The sequence below is a fragment of the Ovis canadensis genome, chromosome 25 (assembly GCF_042477335.2).
Source record: "Ovis canadensis isolate MfBH-ARS-UI-01 breed Bighorn chromosome 25, ARS-UI_OviCan_v2, whole genome shotgun sequence".
NCBI lineage: Eukaryota > Metazoa > Chordata > Mammalia > Artiodactyla > Bovidae > Ovis > Ovis canadensis.
The window spans coordinates 36,914,836-36,938,744 of record NC_091269.1 but is presented as its reverse complement, the minus strand read 5'-3'; the positions used below and the strand labels follow the sequence as shown (position 1 = coordinate 36,938,744).

At 39.8% G+C, this 23,909-nt stretch overlaps 1 protein-coding gene across 32 annotated transcripts in view; it reads left to right on the top strand.

Annotated features, from left to right (window-relative positions):
* JMJD1C (jumonji domain containing 1C) overlaps positions 1-21,262 on the top strand; it is a 321,872-nt gene extending 300,610 nt beyond the window's left edge. For all 32 annotated transcript variants that reach the window (XM_069571773.1, XM_069571772.1, XM_069571765.1 and 29 more), the window contains 6 exons: positions 474-604; positions 977-1,099; positions 5,113-5,252; positions 6,606-6,782; positions 19,992-20,123; positions 20,360-21,262. In XM_069571773.1, coding sequence (XP_069427874.1) covers positions 474-604; positions 977-1,099; positions 5,113-5,252; positions 6,606-6,782; positions 19,992-20,123; positions 20,360-20,449 — 793 coding nt within the window. In that variant the 3' untranslated portion in view covers positions 20,450-21,262. The remainder of the gene's footprint in view (positions 1-473; positions 605-976; positions 1,100-5,112; positions 5,253-6,605; positions 6,783-19,991; positions 20,124-20,359) is intronic.
* The last annotated feature ends 2,647 nt before the right edge of the window (positions 21,263-23,909 follow it).

Here is a 23,909-nt window from a genome sequence, read left to right as displayed (position 1 = left end):
ATACTTGGCTGTTTTGACTCTTGACTTTTGAGGTTGAGCTGAGATTATCCAAGGAGTGAGATAATGAACTACAAATGTGAGCTTTAAGTAGTATCTTCCTCAATTAAAAGGAAGTAAGAAAAAAAATTACAGAACTGAATCTCTGTGGTCTCAGCAGGGGAATGTGAATGTCTTTGCTAGGGCAGTAAAGAAGAGAATGCTCTGTCAGAGAACAGGAGGCCCTGATTGGAACCTCCCTTCTCTTGGTGCTCTCAGTTTGCTGTGTTTAGGGAAGCAGAATTGCAGTTTTAGTCAGAATCCCTTCTATTCTTTGCTTATCTGTATATTATGCATTCATTTAAACTTTGAATGAAGCCAAGAAAAGTTTTAACTGTTAGAGGCCTTATGGAAAGCATAACAACTTGAACATTATATATTTGAAAATACTTAAGAATGTAAATCTATATTTTAAAGAAGTCAATGTCGTTATTCAGATATGAAGATCTTTTAAAAAGCCTGCCATTGCCAGAATATTGTAATCCAGAAGGAAAATTCAACTTGGCCTCTCATTTACCGGGATTTTTTGTACGCCCTGATCTAGGACCCAGGTTGTGCAGTGCTTATGGTGAGTATATATTTGCATTTCTATCAGCTTGAAGTATGTGGAATTTTAAATAACTTCTGACCAAAGATAAATTGTCTAATCATTTTTAGATTCTACTAAATCTGTTTCATTAATAATTCTTTCAAATATTTTTTGAAGCAGACCAGTGGTATATTAGGTATTAATAGCCAGGAGTGTAAAAATATAGTTACATTTTCTATTAATTTGACTTTTATGGTGTATTTCATGGATATTTGATGTTTTGTGGGCAGGTGTTAGAATAAGGAGACTAAAGCTCAAATTATAACAGACTTTCCTCATAGAGTTGATTTTGAAAGGAATATGTAGGGTATATAAAGTATGATGTTAAATAAAATTTCATTTTATACACAGGGGTAGCTGCTGCTAAAGATCATGATATAGGAACAACAAATCTGCATGTTGAAGTGTCTGACGTTGTAAATATTCTCGTCTATGTCGGCATAGCAAAAGGAAATGGCATTCTCTCAAAAGCAGGTAAAGAAACTTTAAGAATAGTGGTGTTTTGGAAAAGCAGTTGAATAACCACACCCAGTAGTACTATCCAGAATGTCAGCCTCTGAGTTAACATCAAAGATTACCCCCAAAATTGCAGTGTATTTAGGGATATTTAATACCCATTTTGAGCTATGATTATTTTACCTGGCTTTTTTTTTTTTAACACAAAGGATTTTCAATTTTAAAAGTGAGTTAAATTCACTTTGAGGACTTCCCTGGTGGCTCAGTTGGTAAAGAATCTGCCTGCAATGCAGGAGACCTGGGTTTGATCCCTAGATCAGGAAGATCCCCTGGAAAAGGAAATGGCAGCCTCCTCCAGTACTGCCCTGGGAAAACCCTTGGGCAGAGGAGACTGTCAGGCTACAGTCCATGCAGTCACAAGAGTCGGATATGACTCAGCGACTGCACCACCACCACCAGAAAAAGAATTGGGTTTATTTTTGGCTGTGCTGGGTCTTTGTTATGTCAGGCTTCTCATTATGCTGGCATCTCCTGTGGAGCACACTCTAGGGCTCAGGCTCAGAAGTTGGCTGCATGGGCTTAGTTGCCCTGTAACATGTGGAATCTTCCTGGAGCGGGGGTCAAACCTGTGGTCCACTGACAGGTGGACTCTCAACCACTGGACCACCAGGGAAGTCTTAAAAGTGAATATTTTTTATTTACTCTTTTCATATTATTATTGAGTGTATGAAAATAAATGGTAAGCTCACTTAAAAACATTTAGTAAAGAATAGAAACTAGGTCTTTGTTCTGAAGACGATGAAGACATGTTCATAACTCAAGCATGCTGTTTTCCCTTCTGGTACCAAAGAGAAAGGGGCCTTTTTCCTAAGTAGAAATAAATTTTCTATCCGGTGTGTAGATTTTAGATCCTGCCCTCTGGGTATCTTTTTGAAACCTTGTTCCATCTACCCATCTATCATTCCCTTCGTTACAGACATTGGTCCTTAAACTTTTCTTTTTACACTGGCTTCTTTTCTGAGAGTAGGAGCAGACTTTAGACTTTTCACCTTTCTCACAGAACCTTCTTCAGATCTTGTCTCCTGGCCACTGTCCTGTTACTCATGCATTCTTCGCCGTGTCTATCACCTCCCTTTCACGTTTCAGTTCAGTGCAGGTTGTCCCCTGCCTGCTGCCCCGCTGAGATTACTGTTGCTGTGGCTCTCACCGACAGTCATGGTTCAGTACAGTGGTTTCTTTCTGGTCGTTTTATTATTTAAACCATCTGTAATAAATGATACTGTTAATCACTGCCTCTTCTTCAAATACTGACTGTGGCTTCAGTAATACTACACCTTTCATTCTTCGTATAATGGAATCACAGACTTTTCTAGAGTTATAGACTCTATTCCCATTCTGGTGTATGTGCACTTCCTGTGAAACTCTATACATGATTTCCAGCCACTACTTAGTTCAACAGTTTTTTCTGGAACCCAGAATGTATCTGCAGCTTAGTGGCGAGGTGCTCAGGACCTGGCGGTTTATTACAGTATTCACTCTGATCATGTATATTTAACAGCCTCTGTAATACACAAGGTGGCTCAGTGGAGAGCATCTGCGTGCCAGTGCAGAAGACTCGGGTTCAATCCCTGAGTCAGGAAGATCCCCTGGAGAAGGAAGTGGCAACCCATCCCAGTATTCTTGCCCGGAGAATCCCATGAAGAGAGGAGCCTGATGAGCTACAGTCCATGGGGTCAAAAAGAGTGGGACACAGCTTAGCCACTGAGCACACACACACAGTATACAAGCTAAATTCCTCCAAAACTATAGAAACTCATAGTTTCTCAGCTAATTTAACTGTTACAGTCAGTAAAAAATCTTACCTCCCCCACTCCCAAGAATTTGAAAGTCAAGCAAGCCTGAGTTATAGTCTGAGCTCTAGCACAGAAATGTGTGTCCTTTGGTGCCAGGTTACTTAGCTTTTAAAAGCCTGTTGTGCCACAGAGTTAGAGTTACCCCTTTGAATCTGTGGGTTCCACATGTGTAGATTCAACCAACCAAGGATAGCAAATAATTGAGGAAAGAGAAAATTCTAGTAAGTTTCATAAAGTAAAACTTGAATTTGGCTAACACAACATTGTGCCCCAATAAAAAAATAAAAATATGCTCTACTCCAAAAGTTGCTAATTCTGCCACCCAAACAATGAAAAAGGAACCTGCTGTGTCCAGCAATTGTTTGCATGGTTTTCATATTGTATTTACAGTCATTTACATGGCATTTACACTATATTAGGTATTATACACGGTCTAAAAGTACACAGCGTGAGGGGCGGTAAAACACTTCACCCGTTTGAACATCTGTGGAATTTGGTATCTGCCATGGGAGGGTGGAGGGTCCTGGGACCTCCCTTGCAGATGCTAAGGAAAATCGTTTGCACCTCATTGTGCTTGGTTCAAATTATCCCCTGTAGCACTCAGTCTGCAATACAGAGGTTATTGTAGGTCATACAACCTGCTCTTCTCCCCTGGTTTTCCTTCATGTCCTTAAATGCTAGAACTTTTTCATCTTCCTAGTTCATCTCCCATCCCTCTTTTTCATACCATAATATTCGGTCTTTTGGGAAAAGCCCATTAGCACTGTAACTTTTGGACTTTTTTAATCTGCCAGTTCTCATTGTTGGTCACCATATAAAGGAATGTTTTGGTGCCTACTTAGAGCACATGCTTTCTCCTCCACCTGCGATGGCTCCCCGACTTCTGTGTCTCCCTAGCAAATTCCTATATTCATTCAGATTCCTCAAAACAGATCAGATCAAGGTCTTTATCAAAGTGTAAACCTTTCTGCTCCAACAGTCATCTTTGTCCTTGTGATTTCACTGTCATAAAGTGGGAAACGTGATGTATTCTTTGTAGTAGCTTTTAAAAATTCACAGAGCAGTAACAATTTTCTTTATCTTTGTCGTTCAAAGATAACATTTGACAGGGGACTTCGCTGGTGGTCCAGTGGTTAAGACTTCGTGCTTCGAATGCAGGGGATGTTGGTTTGCTTTCTAGTTGGGGAACTAAGGTCCCACATGTCTGCTATACAGTGAGGCCAAAAATAAAAACTAAGAAAAAAATTTGAGGACTGTACTAGTCTTTCTGCATCCTTTTAACTTGTATGATTGCACTTGTGATATTTTTGTTTACTTACACTTATTAATAGCCTCTTTTATTCCAGGAAGTCTTAACTAATCCCCAGCATTCTAGGACAGTGTTTGGTATATTGTAAACATCTAATGTTTGACTTCAAAAAATCTTTGCAGCTAACTTTAAAAAAGATTTCACTATCATAAATTATTAAACATTTGATATATTCTTTGTGTTAAGCAATGGATTTCCTTTTCTGTTAAAACATTTCTTTAAAATGTTCATTGTAGTGAAATCAGCAGTTTGAAAATGATGACATTCCTATACTTCACTCATAGATTAACCTTTGTTTATACATACATATATATGCACAGTTTTTAATTTGTCAACATATTAGCAGAATGGTCTGATCCATCCTCAATCATAGCACCTGAAGGATTAGCACTTGATTAATCAGTAATAGTAAATGAGACATTTTGCTCTGCCATTCACTAGTCATGGTAATGAACAGATCCTTTCTCCTCACTGAACCTTTTTGCTCAGCTGTGAAATAGAGATTATGATCCTTGCCTGATAGTGGTCAGGAAAGCCCTTGGGAGTTACGGAATGCTGTGAGTGTGTAACGTCGTTACGACCACAGTTTGGGACAAGAAGAAAAAAGGTGGTCAAGTTTGAGTAAAGGTCCTTGAGTTTTTATCTCCTGTCCTTGGTTTATGGAAAGCAAATGAACTGGGAATCGTTCTTATCCCCAGGTACCCAGGCCAGTGTTCTCTGCTCTTGCAGTTATCACAGTTTTCATGTATAACTGAGTTTATCTCCTGTCCAGTCTAGTCAGGCACTGTGCTTCTCTGAGAGGTCAATCTTAGGCCTCTTGACTTTCTGGTAGTCTTTATTGACCAGTATGAAAATATTCTGCGTTTTAGGAATACTCAAGAAATTTGAGGAAGAAGATTTGGATGACATTTTAAGAAAACGATTGAAGGACTCAAGTGAAATACCGGGTGCTCTGTGGCATATTTATGCTGGGAAAGATGTTGACAAGATACGGGAATTTCTTCAGAAGGTATAATTTTAGGTTCCATACCTAGTTTTATCTCTTCACCTTGAACGAAGACTTAATTTTTAATGTAACCTCATTGGCATTCAGCAGGGTAAGATGATGAAATAATTTTTACTTAGGAGGACGGAATTTTTTGTTATTGAAAATCAAAAGCTCCTTTCTCTTGAGAAATTTGAATGGCAGTTTCTTCTCAGTTACTAGTATTCTTTATCTCCGTAAAGAACCTGTTAATGAGTCACATGTTACCCTTGGTGAAAAGTAGTGACTAGAATTATAGAATGTAAAATTTAATATGTCATAGAAATGTGAAGAAAGCAGATTTTTTTTTTAATGTTGTTGATATTTTTGGCTATTGACCTAAGGAGTAATTCTACTCTGTCATATCTGGTTGCTCTGTGATACTTGAATAGGTTGACATTTTGAGTAATTGTGCATTTAATTGTTAAAAAGTGACACATTGATCTGAAATTAGTTTAGACCATTTTCTCAATATTTTCTGAATTTTGTAATGATAAGAATTTCTTTTAAGGGACCATAATTGCTGGTTTTCGTATTCTTCTTTCTGAATGAACTAAGGGTTGTCTTTGGTCCGTATAAAAGTGAAGGAGCTATGTCCCTGTAACTATTATCTTATCCCAGAACCACCTACCAGTCTTAATTTATTATAAATTATGCTTTTTAAAGCAGAAGATTTCACTTGTTAGTCAAAAGGTTCCTTGAAATTCATTTCTCAAGGGTTAGAAGGTTAGCAATATAAGGTATTTATCTTTGTACCTATCTTAAAAAAAGAATAGCATCAAAAAATATCTGTGAAGTTCATATATACAAATGGTTTGGCTTTTGGAAGAAAGCTACTAAAGTAACCTTTCCCCCATCTTTGTGCTATACTCTTAAAGTTACTGGAAGGAACCAAATGGATGAAAACCTCATTGTGAACGAATTCCCTGCCAGTTCAGTGGTTAGGGCTCTGTGCTTCCCCTGCTCGGGGAATGAGTCCAGTTCCCCTGGTCAGAGAACTAAGATCCCTGCAAACTTCGCAGTGTAGCCAAAAAAACTGGGAAAAATAACTGATCATTATTACTATTTTTAAAAAAGAGAAAACTTCATAGTGAAAGGAGAAGATGAGAAAGGAGTATAATTTACTTTTTTAACATTACATCAGTCTGCATCAGTTTCATATCCTTTTGCTTTTCCAATTGTAGAACATGATTTTCTTTAACTTAAGCTTAATCATCATTCCAGAAGATTCTGAGAACAAAGACTTACTGTAAAGAACATTGAAATGTAGCTGAACAGGATTTACCATTTCCTTCACTTAAATTGGGGTATATATTTTAATTGTAATCCCTATTTCAGATTTCAAAAGAACAAGGCCTTGAAGTTCTACCAGAACATGATCCAATACGTGACCAGAGTTGGTATGTGAACAAAAAGCTTCGTCAAAGACTGCTTGAGGAGTATGGAGTCAAAACCTGCACTCTTATTCAGTTCCTCGGTGATGCCATTGTCTTACCAGCAGGAGCACTTCATCAGGTACATAAAGTTACTTGTAGCACATGGTTACTGAACCGGAAGGAACTTGTCCTGAGTTAAATATAGATCAAAGAAGACAAAAGGAGGAGAATGACCTACGCTAGCATGCCTTCATTGAGAAAACAGCTTTTCAGTGCTTGGTGAGACCTGATATAATTAAATGCTTTGAGACTGTAAATTGTATTCATCTGGACCAGATTTCCATTGTTGTGTTGTTTCTAATTTAGTGGGCTGAAGTCTATAAAGACTTTTTAGGGAAAAAAAGAAAGTTACTATGTGTATTCAGTTCTCAATAGTTGAGAGTTAATAGCAGAAGGGGAGAGTATCAGGTCTTAGAGATGATACATTTTCTAAGGCACCAAATATGGATAGAATGAATTATTGGATAGACCATTCCATAATTCAGGCTTTCACTATGCTTCCTTCCTATTTTTTGCTAACATGACTTCCTTCCTTTAGTTTGCTAACATAACAGTAGCATGTCCAAAGAAAGATGGTACATAATTTTTATAGCTATTGATTCACAAAACTTAAAACTAAACACCTAGTTTTTGTTTCTGGGGCTTGGCCGTGTGGCACCCGGAAGAATGGCATAGAATAGACAGTGATGTGGAAGGTTTGGATTAAAAGCATGTATTGGGGTCTCTATAAATAAATAGACTGAAGCTACCAGAGAGCAGTTTAGCCCTCATAGTAACAAGAGTGCAAAGGCAACCTGGGAATCCAGAAAGCTGGCTTGTCTCAGAGTTGGGCAAAGGTGTATTGAGATGTATTTGATATGTGTCTTTTGACCAAGGAAAGCTTCCACATTTTATATACCAATGCCTGCATAATATTTATGACACTGTTATAATAGCCACAAATACTCCTTAAGTGATAAGGAGTATTTAAGATGTCAAGTTTAGGGTTAGATTTATCATTCTTAAATAGCATTTATGGTAGTAAGATGTAATCATCATTATATCTTTTTCTCTACAGTGACATCCTAGAGAAAAAATTACACTTATACATTTTTTTTCCTCTAGGATGTTAAATTGTTTTTATTTTCCCATGGACTTAATAGAATAATTTCAAAGATGTGTCATTTATGATTCATGTTCAGTTGCGATGCACCCCACATATCATTCTTGGCCTTCTAACCCCTTACCAGAAAGCAGACAGTAAAGTGCAGGTCGCTCAGTCGTGTCTAACTCTTTGTCACCCCATGGACTGTAGCCTGCCGAGCTCCTCTGTCAGTGGGATTCTCCAGGCCAGAAGACTGGAGTGGGGAGCCATTTCCCTTCTCCAGGAGATCTTCCCAACCCAGGGACCGAACCCACATCTCTTGCATTGCAGGTGGATTATTTACTGTCTGAGCCATCAGGGAAGCCCAGAAAATAGCTAGTCTTTATAGAAATGCCCTGAAAGGAGCAGTCTGTTTAAGATGATAGTACAGTAAATATTTTCGCAACTATAAGTAATTATTTAACAACACAAAACAGGTTCCCTTGAAAATCCTTATTCACATACTCAGCTTATCCAAAATTCATTTTCTTTAAACTCAAACTGGATAGTGCATTTTTAAAAGGTGTAATTTATATATAGTATATCTACTTTTTTTTTTACTATACAGTTCTCTGAATTTTCACAAATGTGTAATTAGGTAATAAAGAACATTGCCATCACTTCAGAAAATTCCCCCCTCCTACATCCTCTCAAACTTTTTAAAAGTTTTTTTATTGGAATGTAGTTGATTTATAATGTTAGTTTCGGGTAAACGGCAAAGTGAATCAGTTATACATATATCGACTCTTTTTTACATTCTTTTCTCATGTGGGTCATTATAGAGTATTGAGTAGACTTTGCTGTGCTATACAGTAGATCCTTGCTACCTGCTTCATACGTAGTAGTGTGCATATGGAGAAGGCAATGGCACCCCACTCCAGTACTCCTGCCTGGAAACTCCCATGGGCGGAGAAGCCTGGTAGGCTGCAGTCCATGGGGTCGCTAAGAGTCGGATGTGACTGAGTGACTTCATGTTCACTTGTCACTTTCATGCATTGGAGAAGGAAATGGCAGCCCACTCCAGTGTTCTTGCCTGGAGAATCCCAGGGACAGGGGGAGCCTGGTAGGCCGCCGTCTATGGGGTCGCACAGAGTCAGACACGACTGATGTGACTTAGCAGCAGCAGTATGTATATACCGACCATAGTTTCCCAATTCACCCCTTCTCTTTCCCCCGGTAACCATAAGTTTCCTACCTCTGCGACTCATTTCTTTTTTGTATATAAGTTTATTTGTACCATTTTCTTAGATTACACGTATAAGTGATAACAGTATTTGTGTTTCTCTTAACATCATCCAGTATGATAATCTAGGTCCACCCATGTTACTACAAGTTTGGTTTTTTGTATTTTTTTTAAGGCTGAGTAGTATTCCGTTTTACATCCGTGCCGCATCTTTACCCATTCCTCTGTCGGTGGACATCTAGGTGGTTTCCATGTCCTGGCTGTTGTAAATTGTGCTGCAGTGAACACTGCGGTGCGTGTATCTCTTCAGATCATGGTTTTCTTTGGATATATGCACAGGAGTGGGATTGCTGGGTCACACGATAGTTCTCTTTTCAGTGTTTTAAGGAACGTCCATACTGCCCCAGTTTACATTCCCATCAACAGTATAGGACTGTTCCTTTTCTCCACATCCTCCCCAGCCTTTGCTGGTACATTTTTTTGATGGTGGCCATCCTGACCAGTGTGAGGTGGTACCTCATTGTAGTTGTGATTGCATTTCTCCAGTGATTAGTGATGTTGAGCATTTTCTCATGTGCCTTTTGGCCATCTGTATATCTTTGGAGAAATGTCTGTTTAGGTCAATCCCCAAATGGCGATTGGCCATTATTTTTCATTATAGGCCTGCATGAACTGTTTGTGTACTTTGGAGATTAATCCCTTGTCAGTCGCTTTGTTTGCAAATATTTTCTCCAGTCCTCAGGGTTCTGTTTTTGTTTTGTTGATGATTTCCTTTGCTGTGCAAAAGCTTTTAAGTTTAATGAGGTCCCATTTATTTATATTTTCATTACTATAGGAGGTAAATAGAAGATCTTGCCATGGTTTATGTCAGAGGGTGGTCTGCCTATGTTTTCCTCTAAGAGTTTTATAGTATCCAGCCTTACATTTAGGTCTTTAATCCATTTTGTGTTTAATTTTGTATTTGGTGTTAGGGAGGGTTCTGGTTTCATTTGTTTACATATAACTGTCCAGTTTTCCCAGTACCACTCATTGAAGAGACTGTCTTCTCCGTTGTATATTCTTGCCTTTGTCATAGATTAGGTGACCATAGGTGTGTGGGTTTCCCTCTGGACTTTCTATCATGTTCCCCTTATCTCTCCCCCACTTTCACTCACTTCTCCTCCCTGACAATCCTATAACCACTTTCTATTTTCTTTCCCTGTAGCCCTGCCTTTATAAGAATGTCATATGATTGGAATCATATAATATGTAGCCTTTGAGTGTGACTTTTCTTAGTCACTATAATGCATTGGAGTTTCATCCATGTTGTTGTATCAGTAGTTGCTTCTTGTTATTACCGGGTTTATTTTCAGTTTGGATTAGTAACAAAGGCACTATAAGCCACATTCACATAAGGGTTTTTGTATGAACATAGATTTTATTTCAGTTGGGTAAATACCAACCTAGTCACAGGAAAAGTGTATGATTTCAGTCCAGTTCAGTTCAGTCGCTCAGTCATGTCCGACTCTTTGCGACCCCATGAATCACAGCACGCCAGGCCTCCCTGTTCATCACCATCTCCCGGAGTTCACTCAGACTCACGTCCATCGAGTCCGTGATGCCATCCATCCATCTCATCCTCGGTCGTCCCCTTCTCCTTCTGACCCCAATCCCTCCCAGCATCAGAGTCTTTTCCAGTGAGTCATCTCTTCTCATGAGGTGGCCAAAGTACTGGAGTTTCAGCTTTAGCATCAATCCTTCCAAAGAAATCCCAAGGTTGATCTCCTTCAGAATGGACTGGTTGGATCTCCTTGCAGTCCAGGGGACTCTCAAGAGTCTTCTCCAACACCACACTTCAAAAGCATCAATTCTTCAGCACTCAGCCTTCTTCACAGTCCAACTCTCACATCCATACATGACCACTGGAAAAACCATAGCCTTGACAGGACGGACCTTAGTTGGCAAAGTAATGTCTCTGCTTTTGAATATGCTATCTAGCTTGGTCATAACTTTTCTTCCAAGGAGTAAACATTTTTTAATTTCATGGCTGCAGTCACCATCTGCAGTGATTTTGGAGCCAAAAAAAATAAAAGTCTGACACTGTTTCCACTGTTTCCCATCTATTTCCCATGAAGTGATGGGACCAGATGTCATGATCTTTGTTTTCTGAATGTTGAGCTTTAGGCCAACTTTTTCGCTATCCTCTTTCACTTTCATCAAGAGGCTTTTTAGTTCCTCTTCACTTTCTGCCAGAAGGGTGGTGTCATCTGCATATCTGAGGTTATTGATGTTTCTCCCGGCAATCTTGATTCCAGCTTGTGTTTCTTCCAGTCCAGCGTTTCTCATGATATACTCTGCATATATGTTAAATAAGCAGGGTGACAATATAGAGCCTTAACGTACTCCTTTTCCTATTTGGAACCAGTCTGTTGTTCCATGTCCACTTCTAACTGTTGGCCTCCTGACCTGCATACAGATTTCCCAAGAGGCAGGTCAGGTGGTCTGGTATTCACATCTCTTTCAGAATTTTCTACAGTTTGTGGTGATCCACACAGTCCAAGGCTTTGGCATAGTCAATAAAGCAGAAATAGATGTTTTTCTGGAACTCTCTTGCTTTTTCCATGATCCAGCGGATGTTGGCAATTTGATCTCTGGTTCCTCTGCCTTTTCTAAAACCAGCTTGAACATCAGGGAGTTCACGGTTCACGTATTGCTGAAGCCTGGCTTGGAGAATTTTGAGCATTGCTTTACTAGCATGTGAGATGAGTGCAATTGTGCGGTAGTTTGAGCATTCTTTGGCATTGCCTTTCTTTGGACTTGGAATGAAAACTGACCTTTTCCAGTCCTGTGGCCACTGCTGAATCTTCCAAATTTGCTGGCATATTGAGTGCAGCACTTTCACAGCATCATCTGTTAGGATTTGAAACAGCTCAACTGGAATTCCATCACCTCCACTAGCTTTGTTCGTAGTGATGCTTTCTAAGTCCCACTTGACTTCACTTTCCAAGATGTCTGGCTCTAGATTAGTGATCACATCATCATGATTATCTGGGTCATGAAGATCTTTTTTGTACAGTTCTTCTGTGTATTCTTGCCATTTCTTCTTAATCTCTTCTGCTTCTGTTAGGTCCATACCATTTCTGTCCTTTATTGAGCCCATCTTTGCATGAAATGTTCCCTTGGTATCTCTAATTTTCTTGAAGAGATCTCTACTCTTTCCCATTCTGTTCTTTTCCTCTATTTCTTTGCATTGATCACCGAAGAAGGCTTTCTTATCTCTTCTTGCTATTCTTTGGAACTCTGCATTCAGATGCTTATATCTTTCCTTTTCTCTTTTGCTTTTCACCTCTCTTCTTTTCACAGCTATTTGTAAGGCCTCCCCAGACAGCCCTTTTGCTCTCTTGCATTTCTTTTCCATGGGGATGGTCTTGATCCCTGTCTCCTGTACAACATCACGAACCTCATTCCATAGTTCATTAGGCACTCTATCTATCAGATCTAGGCCCTTCAATCTATTTCTCACTTCTACTGTATAATCATAAAGGATTTGATTTAGGTCATACCTGAATGGTCTAGCAGTTTTCCCTACTTTCTTCAGTTTCAGTCTGAATTTGGTAATAAGGAGTTCATGATCTGAGCCACAGTCAGCTCCTGGTCTTGCTTTTGTTGACTGTATAGAGCTTCTCCATCTTTGGCTACATTCGGTGCAGTCTGATTTCGGTGTTGACCATCTGGTGATGTCCATGTGTAGAGTCTTCTCTTGTGTTGTTGGAAGAGGGTGTTTGCTATGACCAGTGCATTTTCTTGGCAAAACTCTATTACCCTGCTTCATTCCGCATTCCAAGGCCAAATTTGCCTGTTACTCCAGGTGTTTCTTAACTTCCTACTTTTGCATTCCAGTCCCCTAGAATGAAAAGGACATCTTCTTTGGGTGTTAGTTCTAAAAGGTCTTGTAGGTCTTCATAAAAAATTTTAACTTCAGCTTCTTCAGCATTACTGGTTGGGGCATAGACTTGGATAACTCTGATATTGAATGGTTTGCCTTGGAGACAACAGAGATCATTCTGTCGTTTTTGAGATTGCATCCAAGTACTGCATTTCGGACTCTTCTGTTGACCATGATGGCTACTCCATTTCTTCTGAGGGATTCCTGCCCGCAGTAGTAGATATAATGGTCATCTGAGTTAAATTCACCCATTCCAGTCCATTTCAGTTCGCTGATTCCTAGAATGTCGACGTTCACCCTTGCCATCTCTTGTTTGACCACTTCCAATTTGCCTTGATTCATGGACCTGACATTCCAGGTTCCTACGCAATATTGCTCTTTACCGCATCGGATCTTGCTTCTATCACCAGTCACATCCACAGCTGGGTATTGTTTTTGCTTTGGCTCCATCCCTTCATTCTTTCTGGAGTTATTTCTCCACTGATCTCCAGTAGCATATTGGGCACCTAATGACCTGGGGATTTCCTCTTTTGGTATCCTATCATTTTGCCTTTTCATACTGTTCATGGGGTTCTCAAGGCAAGAATACCGAAGTGGTTTGCCATTCCCTTCTCCAGTGGACCACATTCTGTCAGACCTCTCTACAGTGACCCGCCCGACTTGGGTTGCCCCACAGGCATGGCTTGGTTTCATTGAGTTAGACAAGGCTGTGGTCCTAGTGTGATTAGATTGACTAGTTTTCTGTAAGTATAGTTTCAGTGTGTCTGCCCTCTGATGCCCTCTTGCAACACCTACCATCTTAACTTGGGTTTCTTTTACCTTGGGCGTGGGTTATCTCTTCACGGCTGCTCCAGCAAAGCACAGCAGCTGCTCCTTACCTTGGATGAGGGTTATCTTCTTACCGCCGCAGTTCCTGACCTTCAACGTGGGATAGCTCCTCTAGGCCCTCCTGCGCCTGCATAACCACTGCTCCTTGGGATGCTCCTCCCAGCCGCCAGCCCTGGCCTCGGGTGTGGGTGGCTCCTCCCAGCTGCTGCCCCTGGCCTCGGGCGTGAGGTGGCTCCTCACAGCGCAGGGAGGACCAAGAGGAGCTACCCCGCGTCCAAGGTCAGGGGCAGCGGCCGAGAGGAGACACCCCGCATCCGAGGTCAGGGGTGGCGGCCGGGAGGAGCTATCCTGCGTTGGAGGTCAGGGGTGGCCAGGAGAAGCCACCTCGCACCCGAGGCCAGGGGCTGTGACCCTGAGGAGCCACCCCGAGCCCGAGGCCAAGGCCAGCAGCTGGGAGGAGTGTATGATTTACTTGATAAGATACTGCGAATCTGGTGGTTATACCATTTTCCATTCTCCAAAGCAGTACATGTGAGTTCCATTTCCTCTATTTACTCTTAGTTTTGAGTTCCATTTCCTCTATTTACTCTTAGTTTTGTTTTTAAGCATTTGAATGTATGCATTTTTATCTCATTATGGCTTTAATTTACATTTTCTTAATATCTAAATAAGTTGAACATCTTTTCATGTGCTTACTTGCCATCTGTAAATCTGTTCTGGTAAATGTGTGTTTAAATATTTGTCCATTATTTTCAAAATGCATAAGCTGGAATATATTAAAATTAAGAGTTTCTGTTCATTAAAAAGCACTATTAAGAGAGTGAAAATGTAACCCAAAGAGTAGGAGAAGTGTTTGCAATGCATTTATATATACATTTTTGTAATTGGGTTCTTTTTCCTTACTGTGTTGGAGGTGTCTACCTGCTCTACGTAAGAGTCCTATATCTGATATGTGCTTTTTAGTTTTTACATATCTTCTTCGAATCTGCAGCTTACTTATCCTTCCATTTTCTTAATAGTGTCTTCCAAAGATGCTTTTTGATGAAGTTCAATTGATCAACTTTTTTCTTTATTTATACTTTTATTGTATCTGCAGAATTTTTGGCTAGGTCAAGATCAAAAAAACTGTCTCTTAAATTTTCTTCTAGAAGTTTTATAGTTGTTAGTCTTACATTTAGGTCTGTTATCTACTTTTTAGTTTGTACATAGTGCTTGTGAACTGAGGTGGTTTTTTCATGTGGACATTCAGTTCAGTACTGTTTAGGAAAAAGTGAAAGTTGCTCAGTCGTGTCCAACTCTTTGCGACCCCATGGACTTAGTCCATGGAATTCTCCAGGCCAGAATATTGGAGTGAGTAAGTAGCCTTTCCCTTCTCCAGGGGGTCTTCCCAAGCCAGGGATCGAACCCAGGTCTCCCGCATTGCAGGTGGATTCTTTACCAGCTGAGCCACAGGGAAGCCCAAGAGTGCGGGAGTGGGTAGCCTCTTCCCTTCTCCAGCGGATCTTCCCGACCCAGGAATCAAACTGGGGTCTCCTACATCGCAGGTGGATTCTTTACCAACTGAGCTAGGGAAGCCCAGCTATTTTTAAATCTTTTTTTTCTTTTGAAAATGTAATCCATCCGATTTTTAAAAACTCAAACAGTACACAAGGGTCATGGTGAAAATTAAGTCTTTTTCTCACCTTTGCCCTCAGTTCCTCTACCCTAGAGATACTCACTATTAGCAGAGAACCATAGAGAGTCCATGATGTAAAAGTCTCTCTACTGCTTGTACTTTCTTTAGGGGGAGAGAGGGAAGAGAATAGTCTTTTTTTCCTCAAAATAGTGGGCAAAATAATGCTGTTTAAAGTTCAGAAGTCACTGTGCTTTAGCATCTCTGGGCACTTGTATCTGATCTGTATATACACACATACTCCTACTTAAGGTGCTATGCTTAAATAGACTGAAGCAGCATCTGTGACCTAAACTGGCAAATTCTATTTTGAGCTCTGCCACTAAATTGTTGAGTGTTCCAAAACAAAAACTTACCTACTGCATATTTTGGCATAAAATTGCAAGCATTTCTACCTTCCTTCCTTTACATGGTGTGATGATGGCAGTGCAGTTATTTGCACTCTGTTGAAAGGGTGTTGGCCATGACTCACAAGTGGTGGTAATGTGGTTTTTACAGAGAATTAAAAGGAAGTACAAACTCCATTCACAGTGTAACTTGGACTTAAGATGCATGATTATTTACAACTTATTTAGTCCTTAGAACTAAGTCCTGAAAACTTTTCATTGATGGCTTCAACACTTCCACCAAACCACAGATAGCCCTTAAAAATAATCCCAGAGCTTAAGTCAGTGCTTCTCACACTATAGCATACACCAGAATTCCTGGAGCGCTTGATATAACACATAATGCTAGACCTTAAGCCCAGAGTGGGTCTGAGGAAAGGCCTGAAATTCTACATTTCTAACAAGTTTCCAGGTGACTCTGATGTTATTGTCTGGGAACCATGCTTTAAGAACTGCACAAATAGAAAGCCCTGGCAAACCCAAGGCATCTATCAATCAGGAAGCTTTCAACCAAATGATAGCACATGAATTGACAGTCCACCAGTGCTAGGGAAGAATCAACATACTTTTCTTTGTCAGCAGTGAACACTTTGAAAGACCTGGGGCTCGGGGAGGGAGGGAGGCAGGACTCAGCAGGGGCATTCAGATGCATATCTTGGCAAACTGAGGGAAAGTGTCATAGCAGCCCTCCTTATATTCTAAGAACTACTCTAGAATTGCAGGCTTAAAAATCTTCTGTTGGCAAACATGGCTGAGCCTGTGAAACCCCTGTGTTTGTATATCCTGGGACAAAGCAGATGGATCGTGACCTCCAGGATTTACTTTGTCTCAGCTCTAGTATCCTGAGGTTTAGAGTAGCTTTTAGTTCTAAACAGCAATAGTTTTTTTGTTTTGTTTTCTAAATTAACACAGAATCTTTACTGGTAATGTTTTCCTTAATTGCTTAATTGATTTGTGTTTGGTCATTCACAGTAAGTTAATAATATTCCTAAGTTGTAAATTATCTGCATTCTTATGACTAAAAGGACTTAGACAAAAATCAGTGTTAAGATAACTTTCCTACCATGAAAACAAAAGTTACATTTTTTAAACATTACCTACTTATGATTACAACTGATCCTTGAAGGCAAGTATGAATTAAGATAATCTACCAAGGAAGTGAAATGTAAAATGACTCACAAGATGGCCCAGAAAGGGGTAAGTAGAATGGGAAGTTCAAATATGTTCTGCTTTAAAACTAAACCTTAACCCTAAAGTCTTCAAGCAATTTATAAATATCAATTTGAGGTCATCAGGAAACAGTCATCATCTAAGAGTGCTTTTAAAACAACCATAAACTGGCTAAGACCAACAGAATCAACTTTTTCAGAGCTCTAGAATCTACTTCAAAACTTAACATTGGACAGGGGCCTGCTTAATGAAGAAAAGGGTATGCAGTTTTTGGTCTTTAAGGAAATCTCTAACACCTTAGATAACCTAACACAGACATCAGTGACCAGACCCCAAAACAACAGTCTTTGAAAAGTAGTTTGGAAAGATCATAAAACAAATGGATGACTACAACCCATGTCAGTCAACAGCAGCACTCTTCGGCGGGGGTAGAATCTGATTGTAGCTAGTGCATTATAATGTTTAGATGCCCCAGAAGTCTTCAACCAGAAGTCTCCAGCCATACACAGAAACAGTAAAGGATGGCCCCTTCACAGGGGAAAAATAGCTCAACAGAAACTGTTCGGAGGAAGGCCAGACATCAGACTGACTTGTCGTAGACTTCAAGTCAGTTATCTTAAATATGCTCAAAGGGCTAAAGGACTATGAAAAGGGTGGGGTGGGGACGGCAAATGATGTATGAACAAAACTAGGATATTGATGAAGTTATTTTTTTTTTAAAGATTCACATGCTAAAAGTTAAAGGCTCAGACTTCAGAAAAACTGACTTTACTCCCCACAGCTTGTTCAGCTGAATGTAAGATGGGACAGGGTATTTGGAGACTGTATGTTGGCATGACTGAGTTAATGCAGGATTGTAAAGCATCTCTGCTACACAAGAGATCACGGGAACTGAGTTCCTGTTGACTTGCCATTTTGTTGGCTGATTTACCTTGGAACAGGCGCTGATCTCTTGTCCGTAGTTTCCTGCTCTGTGAAATAGAGCATCTGTTCTGCAGACACATAAAGAAGACCCACTGGGACTGTACTGCGATGCTGACAATGTGAGGCATCCACTATGTGCATCCTCCAGAGGGACCAACACCCTAATGACTGCTTGAAGAAAATGTTAAATATATGTGTGCCATCACGTTACCAGTAGACTCACAGTGCTTGAGTTAAAGAATAGACATCTGTAGCCGTTCAGGTGGTCATTACGCCCAGAGGAGACATTCCAGCCCCTTCGGAATTTGATCACTCTTATCAGATTTTTTTCCCACTTACTATCTCCCCCCTCACAGTTCTCTCAGTTAAATTTATTTTCATATTTTAAAAAATGAGAATAAATGTAAATGCTTAGTTTTTCAGTTATTTCTCCTTTCCCAGGAATTTTATGATATCTTTTAACATCACTGGAGTTACAGCATAGAAATAATCCAGATTGGATAAGCTTGATCCTTTCTCTGTCAAGCAGTTCTAAAGAAATTGTAAAGTGCAGAGTCAGTTTGTACATGCTGAACAAATAACACATGATGTTGACTGGCTTCTTGTGAAACCATTTAGTCAAGAGAAAAAGAACTAGTAGAAAGACGGTTGTATTGATAACACAAGAGACTGAAGGATATCTTTAACTGGTTTATTTGAAAGAAAGGCACACCAAAAAAATCCTAGGAGAGTTCTAAAACTGTGTGGTCAGAAGATCTTTCTGGAACTAGTTTTCATCACATTTCCTCACAAATAATCAAACTTAAGTTTTACACCAGAGAGTAGATTAAAGGAAACGACACTTAACAGTGAAATGACCAAATGCTGAAAGTCAAAGGAGCAACACCAGACATCCAGATTAACTGCACTGATTGGGAAAACATACCTTCCATACAGCGGGGTTCATTTTTTTTAAGTTCCAATAAAACTTTATTTATGGACACTGAAATTCAAATTTCATACAATTTTCATGTCACAAATTCCCCCTGCCCCAATCCTTTAGAAGTGTAAAAACCTTCTCAGCTTACTTGCCATACACCAAGTGGTGGACCAGATTTGGCCTGCTGGACATAGTTTGCCTGTCTCTGATCTAAATAATCTATTATTACTACTTCTATATTAACAGTAATAGTATAGGAGTACTTACATATAACTTAGCTACACTCCTCAACCAAGGATAACTGTAAAATGATTAGTGCTTTCCTAGCTAGCATGCAGTGCTCTTGCCTGGAAAATCCCATGGATGGGGGAGCCTGGTAGGCTGCAGTCCATGGGGTCACTAAGAATCGGATACGACTGAGCAACTTCACTTTCACTCTTCACTTTCATACACTGGAGGAGGAGATGGCAGCCCACTCCAGTGTTCTTGCCTGGGGCGCCGTCTGTGGGTCGCAGAGTTGAACACAGCTGAAGTGACTCAGCAGCAGCAGTTAGCATGCAATTATACTTTCAAAAACTGTTTTCCCAAGACAATATTTAAACATATTTATCTAATAAAAGATTAGATATATATGATAAGATTATAAAACAAATTATATTTAGTGGGCTAATTTAAATTTTAATTTGATAATTCCCAATTCATAGGACTCTGTTAGTCGCTCAGTCATGTCTGACTCTGCGACCCCATGGACTATAGCCCGCTAGGCACCTCTGCCCATAGGATTCTTCAGGCAAGAATACTGGAGCAGGTTGCCATTCTGTTCTCCACAGCGGTTTGTTTTTGTTGTTCTTAATTAACACCCAAAAATCTACCTTGACAAAATTGATAATTAGGATCCAGTTATCAGCCTCTCTGAAGGATTCCTGGAAGAGTTCTTTTTCTTGCATCATTTAAAAATATCCTATTTACATGAAGTCACGTTACATGAAAACTGTTCAGTGGTAAACTTTCTCATATGCGTTTGATGAAATGCATATGAAATGCATTTGATGTTTTGGAGAAAATAAGTTCTTTCGTGAATTGTCTCTTGTTAAGAGACCACTTTGCATCTCTTTATTCCCACCTCCTGAAACTTCTGTTTTACTGTTTGGGGAATAGGTACAGAATTTTCACAGCTGTATTCAGGTAACTGAAGACTTTGTGTCTCCAGAACATCTCGTGCAGTCATTTCATTTAACACAAGAACTAAGACTTTTGAAGGAAGAAATCAATTACGATGATAAACTACAGGTAAGAGATGAGTTTTCTAACTGCTTCCTGTTCTGCAGGCTTTTCATGTTCAGAATTATGAAACATGCATAACAGCTTAGGCTGTCATGCCTGGTTTGTCACAGTACCAACCAAACCAGTATTTAATTGTGTGACTCATTTTAACTGGCTTCAGTTTGTTTTAAAACTCCTGACGCAGTTTTCATTTGTTACTTTATGTCCTGCTGAAGTGATTAGAAATACAACATCTCTTTCAGGTTAAAAATATCTTGTATCATGCAGTCAAGGAAATGGTGAGAGCTTTGAAGATACATGAAGATGAAGTAGAGGCTATGGAAGAAAATTAGGTGTGGTCCAGTTTAATGTTTTTAGACCATTGAACTGGAATTACTTACTCTTAGACAATGATATGTATGTACACTGACTTCAGTTTCATAAAACCATCAGTGCCGAGAAATTCTCTATGTAGTAATTACTTGTTACTGACACCACAGCAGTATAGCGTAAGTCACAGGTCCTGTGATTCAATATTAAAACAAGCTAAATTTTAAAAGCAGCAATTCGTAGCTGTTTTTGTATTATAGTGTATATGATGTTTGTGAAAATGCCAGATTTAAAATGATGTATTTATTTTTGGAAAAAAAATACAAAATTCTATGCTATATTGTTGATCAAGTGTAAATGTGACCTTGTACAGTTTACTAAAATAACTGGTATTTTTCACTACACTGAGACAGTTACTGTGAGAATAGGACACAAACACCAGCTCTTGCCTGCATTTGGGGAATTGCTGAATCGCACAGCATACATGTCATAATCAGAAAATTACTGCCAAATCATTGTAAAGTTTGTAAAATATGAAGTATATAAAGTAGCTACTACAGACACTTCAATATTTTGTTGAAGCTATTGACTGTACAATTAAACATTTTCAAAAGGTGTAATTTATTTAAAATTGTCTCATTTTGGTAAAATTTATGTGAACTTTTAAAGCTAAATATTAAACTTAATATGCTATGTAAATATATACATATATACATTTAATGATGTATTTTTTTAAAACATTGGCTTGCTTTTATTTGTTAAAGTGCAAGTGTTACATATGGCTTTGTAAAGTTGAGAGGGGTTTTACATTTTCCATTAAAAGGACTTTATCAAAACTGGGCTGGTGTAAGTGTCCTCCCTCTTGCTGTCTGTATCCAAGGCTTCATCACCGTCAAGGTGACTTACCAGCCTTTTCTTGTGGTACATTGTCCTCTCCCAGAAGCAGGTCAGTGCCTCGAGTTTCTTGTCCTTTGGCCCAGCTGATGAATACGGAGAACTCCAACATGTTGCGAACAAATTTATTTCACAGAGGAACTCATACATTTTATATGTCATAATTATGAGATTATACAATTTCAAGTAAGTGTTTTTCACTACAGAGATACTTGCTAACATACAGTTGGGGTGTGAGGAGACAAGGAGGCAGGCAGGGAAGAGCCTGAAGTCACTCAACCTGCATTAAATATGAGTTCTGTTACTTACTATGCAACCTTGGTGGCTGCATTAATTTGGAGTCTTGGCTTTAATAGCTGACGACTATTATCAGATGGCAAATAGATGGAGAAACAGTGGAAACAGTGTCAGACTTTATTTTGGGGGGCTCCAAAATCACTGCAGATGGTGGCTGCAGCCATGAAGTTAAAAGACGCTTACTCCTTGGAAGAAAAGTTATGACCAACCTAGATAGCATATTCAAAAGCAGAGACATTACTTTGCCAAAAAAGATCCATCTAGTCAAGGCTATGGTTTTTCCAATAGTCATGTATGGATGTGTGAGCTGGACTGTGAAGAAGGCTGAGCGCTGAAGAATTGATGCTTTAGAACTGTGGTGTTGGAGAAGACTCTTGAGAGTCCCTTGGACTGCAAGGAGATCCAGCCAGTCCATCCTAAAGGAGATCAGTCCTGGGTGTTCTTTGGAAAGACTGATGCTAAAGCTGAAGCTCCAAAACTTTGGCCACCTCATGCGAAGAGCTGACTCATTGGAAAAGACTCTGATGCTGGGAGGGATTGGGGGCAGGTGGAAAGGGGGATGACAGAGGATGAGATGGCTGGATGGCATCACCGACTCGATGGACATGAGTCTGAGTGAACTCCGGGAGATGGTGATGGACAGGGAGGCCTGGCGTGCTGTAGTTCACGCAAAGGGGTCACGTGCTGGGGTCGCAAAGAGTCAGACATGACTGAGCAACTGAACTGATTTGCTTGAAGCTTATAATCCTAACCTTTTGAGTTTTACTGAAAAAAATGCAGCCCTCCACTGACACCTGCAGGATGTTGAAGGCATGAGCTTTTCTTAGCTGAAAGCACATCATTTAAAATGAAAAAAAACAGTAGCCTAAGTTATGACCTTGTAGGTGAGTGGCTAGTTTTTACTCTGTTGCTCATGACCACCATTTTAGGCCATGTCACTCTCTGCTCCAGGGAAGTTTCAGCCAGGATGCGAGCAGTTACATTTCACATCAATATTCTGCCTGGCACAGGGGTTAATGGTGTGGATGATAACTGGAGGGCCAGTGGTTTAAAGATAGAGAGCAAGGAGCTGATGACTACAGCCTTTGTAAGTTTATTATATTTTAATACCATTTTTCAAAAAGTGCCTCAACTCCTTAAATGCTATCTTTTGCTTAATGTTTTCGTATATTCCATCAGATTTAGTTTAGATGTGAAATTAATTTCAAGCCCAAGACACTAATTCTGGAGTAGACTATCCTGCTGGCCCCTTGAAGTCAGCCGGGAGCCCAGTCTTTGCTGAGTTTCTTCCAAAAGGTTTTTGCTTCTCTTGCTGTTGCTTGAGCCACTTGTCAACCAAACTACAATTCCTACACAAAGGCTGAACCTGATCGAGCCTGGCAGTGGAAGTCGGGGACATTCTAACCTGCCTTCTAGCCCCTTTCCCTGGACACAGTAGCTGAGACATCAAACATACTTTCAACAATGACTTACAAAATCAGTAAACTCAAATTCTAAAGGAGCAGAGGGGTTGGAGCTGCTTCTAGGACTGCCAGTTTAAGAGGTGAATATCACAAATCCCCATGGAAGATAGAGTTCAGTAGACACCTTCCAGGGTGTGTCACAGGCAAGGGAGTGTAGTCTCTTCTCCCCTATTCTATAGTTAACATCTGGAGACACTGATCGCCAGGTGCTTTTCTTAATCAGCCGAAACTTTAGCCAGCCTAAGATGTCCAGTGGTTCATTTGGAAATTAGTAACCGCAGATGGCATATATGGGAACTTTTCACCAAAATTTTCTAATAAATATAACATTATTTAGAAACAAATGTTGAACAAAACGTTGTTAGTAAACTTTTTCCAGATGGAAAGGGAAAAAGCCAGCCTACAACATTTCCACCTTATAACCTTTCACTAAAGGAGACAGAATCCCATTATAATAGCCAATTGCTAAAAATCATAGCACCGTGCAAGAAGTCCCATAAAAACCATGGGACTGAAAGGGGTGGGGGGGGATAGAATGTGGGCATAACATTCACAACCTTTATCAGAACTACATTTTTTAAAGGCAGTACTGGTTTTACATGTGTTAAATGTTTAAGAAACAGATTAACACTGCAAGTATGGCACTTTACCTTGAAGACCGGAGGCTGGCTTTGGAAGTGGGCATCAGAAGGGTTGCAGCTTGTGATGGAGATACTGTCAAGAGGTTAGGAGGAGGTTATCTGAAACTAGAGGGAACGTTTTAGCACCAGATATAGATGGGTGTGGCTCGATACCACAGTGATAGTCCAGGCGCCACACTCTTCAGTAT